The sequence below is a fragment of the Geosmithia morbida genome, assembly GCF_012550715.1.
Source record: "Geosmithia morbida isolate 1262 chromosome Unknown scaffold_12, whole genome shotgun sequence".
In the NCBI taxonomy this organism is placed as follows: domain Eukaryota; kingdom Fungi; phylum Ascomycota; class Sordariomycetes; order Hypocreales; family Bionectriaceae; genus Geosmithia; species Geosmithia morbida.
In genome coordinates, this window is record NW_023336199.1 from 715,879 (window position 1) to 722,338 (window position 6,460).

The following is a 6,460-nucleotide window of genomic DNA, read 5'->3' on the forward strand; positions in this document are numbered from 1 at the left end:
GGGGGGGGGGGGGGGGGGGGGTTGAATGACGAGTAGCAGGCAAACGGGGAGAGAAGAATGAGGGCAGTTAGTGACCTCAACTCTCTAGTGTTGGAGGATTATCTGGGGAGCCTGCCCTCTTCCTAAGATGTCCACGTTTTTACCCCTTGTCCCATGCGTACCCTAGCCGAGATCGAGATCACAGAGCGCCGCTTGTATAGTCTAGTGCGTATGTGATGAGGCAGGATGTCTAGACACCGGATGAGGGTTCATAGGAAGCTGTACCATTGGCCGAAAAAAACACATTCATACCTTGTCTGTATCTTGGGCAGGATTAAATACTGTCATGCCATGCGCCATGTGCTTGGGAGGGGAAGTACGAGATAACGAGGCCGTCGGGTCGGTACCGTACTCAGCGTCCAGGAGCGATGCGACGACTACATTACGCACGCCGATCAGACTTGCTATGTGGTTACTGCCCATCGGTCCATACATCTCGCGAGTCGTCGTGCAGCTCGTCAACGCAAATTTCGGCTGCTAGGCCCTGCCGCTAGGGCTGACATCCATGCCGATGGTGTACGAGCAGAGAGCGGAATGTTTCTACTTTAGAGAAGCACGTCATCAACTAGATTGGTATATACGGAGCATAGAAACACAAATTCCCATCCCTGTCTTGAATCCTCTTGATTCATCTCCTCCCATCATGGCATTTCTCATCACACATATGAACCAACCGCCCCCCCCCCCCTCCCCTCTCTCTCTCTCTTCCATTCGATCAGCATACATTGACCATCTCTTAAACCTCCTGCTCCATCATTTCTAGGCGAGAAAGAGGGCCTCGATTGCCATATCGGACGGCCGTACGTCGCGGACCTGGGCAAACGGGCTGCGCCCCCACGTACAGTCGTCCCACCCCAGCTTTGCAAATGGGAGCCGGCTCGCCAATTTGCCGGTGATGGGATGCGGGCGCCTGTGGTTCAGCCGGTCAGACCTGCAGGTGATGCAGCGCTTGACCGCATCGACGTGGGCGTGGTCGAAGTCGACCCTCATGACGCGGCCCAGCTCCTCGCACCAGGTGAGGTTGTTGTACCCTGTGCTGTCGAGCCCAAGGTGCCAGAGCTCCATCTGCGTGATGTAGGCCCTGCCCTCGACATCGTTGCCGCGCTGCCGCAGGCCGGCGCGGATGCGGGGGCTCCGGATGTCGCGCCCGACGTACGACATGAGCATCATGTCCGTCAGGGCCACGCACCGCGGCATGCCGGCCTCGTCGATCCAGCTCTCGACGTACGGTCTCTCCAGCCGCATCACCCCGAGGCACACGGGTATGCGCACGCCCTGCTGGTCCGTAAGGTCCCGGTACGTCCGCAACTCGTGGCCGAGCAGCTCCGACTTGTGCCCCTGGGTGGCCTTGGCCATCAACGTGTAGCCGAAGCCCGTCAGCGTCATCTTGAACATGCGTCCCACATGGCCGGAAAGGTGCTCGCTTCTCAAGTCCTGCTCTAGACTGGATTCGAGCTGCTTCCGCACTACACACGCCACCTCTCGTCCTGGAAGGGGGTGCCTTGCCGGCCTCTGCCCCAGACTACGCTTCACCTGAGCCTGGCGGGCTGCCTCCGGGTCCGGGAGTACGTATCTAGGGGGGGATCGCGAGAGGATGCGCCGTCGCTCCTTCTCTGGCAGCGGGTCGCGTCGTTGTCGGTGCAGGTGCAGCAGGATGTTGGGGCAGCCGTAGTCGGGCTCCAGGTCGAAGTTGAGGCTGTGCATACATGCCTGTGTGCAGTATGGCCGTAGAGGATGCAGCCGCTCTCGACTTGGGCGCCAGTGCTGCCTCGGCTTGGTGGATCGTTGGACAGCCTCACGCCAATCGTCCGTGGTGCTCGGGCCCATGGTTTCTGGATCGGTCTCGCTTCGTGGCGAGAATCTTACCTTTTAGGGATTCGATGCGTCCTGTACCATGACAACTATTTCTGCCTATGTACCTGGTGAATGGAAGAGAAGAGGAGCACGGTTACTCTTGTTGTCCTCTGCTTATATGTTCTCATGTATCGTGGTAGCCTCCAACCTTTATCCTCGATACTTCCCTGTGGAAAAACTCTAACCATCATATCCCGCCAGACTGAATGTCTTGCAAGACTGTGAGGGTATGAATACCAATCATTGACAGATGAATACACGAAAAGTATGCCTCTCAGGTAAATTTGTATGCGGTAGGTTGATCAAATGTCAACCATCAGTGTCCAGATGGGATGACGGGGTTCAGTCAAACATAGTCGGTATCTCGGCCATAGCATCCATGTCATGAGTTCGAGGATTCGGCTTAAAAATCTTGTTCTGATGGCTTGGTATAATCAGTATAATCTTGAACTTGGCACGGCACGGCCACCACCCGTACCAGCTCCCGCTCCCATCCCAAAAGACGTGGGTCGACGTCGGGATGACGATCAAGTGTCTTACCCTGCTCCTGGCTTCAATGTTGCTCCTGCCATACGCTCACATGGAACGACGCCGATGATGATTTACCTGCCCACTACTCCAGTCGGTAGTTCTGGAAGGCGCAGTCTCCCAGGTAAAATAAAGGAAATAGTCCAAGCCATACTACTACAAGTAGTAACATACCACAACAATCTCGGTCTTATATTCGCAAATGTCCAACTCGGCAATCCGTGAGGCCTGGTGTGAGTGTGTAAGTCGGATAGCGGATTATTCAATGATCCGGACAGACTGATGTGACGCCACTATTCACGCCTCACCGTGGCTGATGATATCGGGACCTTTACCAACAACAAACTCCAAAGCCATCAAGATCAATCATCCCACGATCACCCCCCCCCCCCACCAGGTATATTCTTCTGCAACCGCTCGTGCACATACGACGAATCACGCGAAGCACAAAACTGCCAATAATCTCGACAATGGCGCCCCCAGCCAAGAAGCACAGAACCAGGGCGCAGGCGAAAGCTAAACAAGCCGACGACACAGAGACGACAAAACAGCAGCAGCAGCAGCAGTCCACAGAAGACGAAAACATCACATCAGAGCCACAGGAGGAGTCCGCGCCGGTAGTGGAGGCTGCAGAGGCCAGCGTGCCGGTATCAGCGCCAGCAGAGGAGGAGCCGAAAGAGACGGTCACGGACGAGAACAAGGCACAGAAGGCGAGCGACCGGCTGGCGCGATTCAAGGCTCTGCAGGCGCGCGCCAAGAACAGCTCGGAGTCGAACCTGAAGGAGGCGACGCTGGAGACGCAGCGGCTGGCGTCGGACCCGTCGCAGATGAAGACGCTGAACCGGCGGCGGGAGATGGCGTCGCAGAAGCTGATGCGGGCCGAGGTAGAGGAGGCGGGCGGCGACTTTGAGCGCAAGCGGGCCTGGGACTGGACGGTGGAGGAGAGTGAGAAGTGGGACAAGCGGGTCAAGAAGAAGGACGGGCGGCGCGACGGCAACGCCTTCCAGGACTACCGTCAGGAGAGCAACAAAGTGTACAAGCGGCAGCTGCGCAACCTGGAGCCCGACATGGAGCGGTACGAGCGCGAGAAGATGGCGCTGGTGGAGAGGGCGGCGGCCTCAGGCGGGCTGGACATTGTTGAGACGGAGTCGGGGGAGCTCATCGCCGTGGACAAGGACGGTTCTTTCTACTCGACAGCCGACTCGACGTCGTTCGCGCAGAACAGCAGGCCCGACAAGGCCGCCGTGGACCGCCTCGTCAAGGACCTCGAGCGCGCTGAGGAGCAGAGGCTCAAGAAGCGCAGGGAGCGCATGGCCCAGTCCGACGACAACACCGACGTCACATACATCAACGAGAAGAACAAACAGTTCAACCAAAAGCTCTCGCGCTTCTACGACAAGTACACCGAGGAGATTCGCGACAGCTTCGAGCGTGGCACAAAGGTTTAAGTCTCAAGTCTTATCTTGGGTGGGGGGGGTCTGTTTCATATCTATTCCTTTTTTTTTCCGGCTATTATACATTGGTAGGGGCGAGATGAGAGCCTTATTCCTAGTCTACTCCTTTTCTCTTCGCATTTGGAATCCCGACGGTAACCTTTTTCTGTTCCGAACCTAACGCTGTATAAATATATTACATCGGAGCGGGCAACGAAAAACAACAACACATAGCCGTACATCGTGCATGCACTTTTGTGATGTTACAGCATCGACTTCCTCCAGGCCTTGTTGGCCAGCTCCTCGATCTGGGGTATCTCAATGGGGCCGCTGACGGTGTCATCACTGAGGGCCTCAACAATAGCATCAGCGACGGTGTCGACCTTGAGAGGCTTGGCACCGGCGGCACCCAGGAAGCCGCCAAAGAAGCCGCCGGTGAGTTGGTTGAAGGCGGCTCCACCGCCACACATAGCAGCCGAAGCCATGGTGACGGGGCGGGAGGTGTCGTACATGATGGGCGGACGGGGGAAAATGGACCTCATGGACGGGAAGGCGTTGGTGATTGTGTTCTCGGCCTGGCGCTTCGTCGTGATGTACCGCTGGGGGAGGACGGGGGCGCCCCCGGCAGCCGAGACGTAGCAGAAGGCCGGGACCTTGCCCTTGTCCTCGCCCTCTCCCGCAGTGGCCCCGGCGGCCCCGGCGGCGGCGGCGGCGGCGTTCCGGGCCAGGGCGATGGCGCTGTCACGGTTCATGACCTCGTACGAGAACTGGTCGTTTGCGCTGGCGGGGGCAAAGTCCTCGCCGGCCTCCTTGGACAGGGGATCCGACCCGCCCCGGCGCTCGCGCGAGCTGGCAAAAGCCTTGCTCAGACCGGCGACGGGGGATTCCCGTCCCGAAACGACGCCCTTGTAGTCAGCCTCGAGGAGGATCCCCATGCTATGTACGACATAGTCAGCTCCCCGGAGGAGAGAGGCGTAGACGGAGGGCCGTAGCAGGTCGGCGCGCTCCCACGTGACCCTCCTGGACCATGATGGCGCCGTTGGTGACGACGTCACATTGTCCCACTTTGGTTCCCCGGAGCGGCTGGAGATCTGGTTAGCTCAGTTCTCCTCAAAGGGAGAGCAATCATCGTGGTATGGGGACGCACAAAAAAAAAGGAAGGAAAGAAAGAACGAGTGAAGCGAGGATCCATATGTATGTACCTTATCGAAACGACGTCCCAGCCGCGAGCGACTCCATTCTTGCAGATGCGTGAGCCGAGAAAGCCATTGCCTCCGCAGACAATGAGCTTGGGGACCGTCCTGGACATGATTGTGGCGCGATCGGGGGGGGGGGGGGGGGGGGGGGGGGGGGGGGGGGGGGGGGGGGGGGGGGGGGGGGGGGGGGGGGGGGGGCAGAGGAAAGCAAGACAAAAACAAGAAAAGACTGGGTGGGCACAGTTGATTATCGAGTCTCATAGGGGAATAAGATGGGGACGAGAAGCACAAGAGTCGAATCGAGTTGGGGGAGAGGGGAACGGAGAGGGCGAGAGACAAGGGAGAGAGGGAGGTGGACTGCAGGATGGTGGAGTTTGCCTGTCATGATTTTCGACGCGGGATGAGATCATGCGTTTTTCCTCGGAGAGAGGGAGCTCCTGTGGGGCAGGACTGCGTACTTGAGGCTAAAGCAGTGTCCTTGTTCAGTACTCGGCGCTCAGGTTCACTGCTCGGGCATTGATTGATAAAGGACGTACCGCTCTACCATCACGGACTACGACTTCAGGGAGGAGGGTATGTCATTTCTCCGTCAAAAGGGCCCATAGTGCATTTTACTAATCTGTACATGATACTTATTACCTGCGATGGTAGTCTCGTCTACGGGTACATGTATATGTAAGCTGTACGCGTCTGTGAGAGAGAGAATCCACAATTTTTTCTTCTTCCTCTTTCTTCTTCTCTATCGGAGGGGAACAATATCATCGAGAGTGGGGGATCCCATCTTGTCTCAATCCTGTAGACGGCATCTCCGTAGTCCGAGATCCGCTGGACACCGTCAGGCCAGGCTCTACGTGAGAAGGAGAGTTGCTGACAAAGATGGGCATGGGATCCAGCCACTCAGATGTCTCATCATCGTTGCTGACCAAACAACTCCGAGGAGCGCTGGGCGATATCGGAGGATAAGGCGCGAGAGGCGCCAGAGGCGCCAGACTGGCCAGGCTTGCAATAAGATGGAAAGCATACGAGCACATCCTGCTGCCCATCATTGCATCGATGGATCCTGCTACGAGTGCAGCGCCGTACGGAGGCGAAATCCTCTCCGGCCGGGGTGCTGAGGCACACTGTAGCGCTCACTGTACGCCGTACGCAGCCGGCTGCAGGGGCATGGTCACCTATTGGACCAGGCACTACACCCACTGTAATAGGTGGCCTCTTGGAAAGTTTTACTTGACCAACCCAGTAGGTCCATTCCTCGTCGACAGCTGGTCAGGCGTATTGGGCTTCTCAGGCGCCCCCCCCCCCCCCCCCCCCCTCTCCAGTCATAAGCTGGTCCCTAGCCGACCCGTCCTACTCGTCCTCCCCCTCGTCAGTCGACTTCCTCCTCTTCGCCCCCATCTTCTCCCTCTTCTC

The 6,460-nt window shown here is 57.8% G+C and overlaps 3 protein-coding genes across 3 annotated transcripts; 1 reads left to right on the forward strand and 2 right to left on the reverse strand.

Moving 5' to 3' along the window:
- Positions 1–798: 798 nt before the first annotated feature.
- On the reverse strand, positions 799–1,425 carry GMORB2_2290 (uncharacterized protein; the record flags this gene model as incomplete). Its single annotated transcript, XM_035464270.1, has 1 exon — positions 799–1,425. One exon carries the CDS (start codon positions 1,423–1,425, stop codon positions 799–801), a length of 627 nt encoding a protein of 208 aa, XP_035319980.1.
- A 1,466-nt stretch (positions 1,426–2,891) lies between these two features.
- Positions 2,892–3,869, forward strand: GMORB2_2291 (pre-mRNA-splicing factor SYF2; the record flags this gene model as incomplete). Its single annotated transcript, XM_035464271.1, has 1 exon — positions 2,892–3,869. One exon carries the CDS (start codon positions 2,892–2,894, stop codon positions 3,867–3,869), a length of 978 nt encoding a protein of 325 aa, XP_035319981.1.
- Positions 3,870–4,117: 248 nt separating this feature from the next.
- GMORB2_2292 (Nucleoside-diphosphate-sugar epimerase) lies at positions 4,118–5,163 on the reverse strand (the record flags this gene model as incomplete). The annotated part of the gene is made up of 2 exons (XM_035464272.1): positions 4,118–4,937; positions 5,057–5,163. 2 exons carry the CDS (start codon positions 5,161–5,163, stop codon positions 4,118–4,120), a joined length of 927 nt encoding a protein of 308 aa, XP_035319982.1.
- Positions 5,164–6,460: the final 1,297 nt, after the last annotated feature.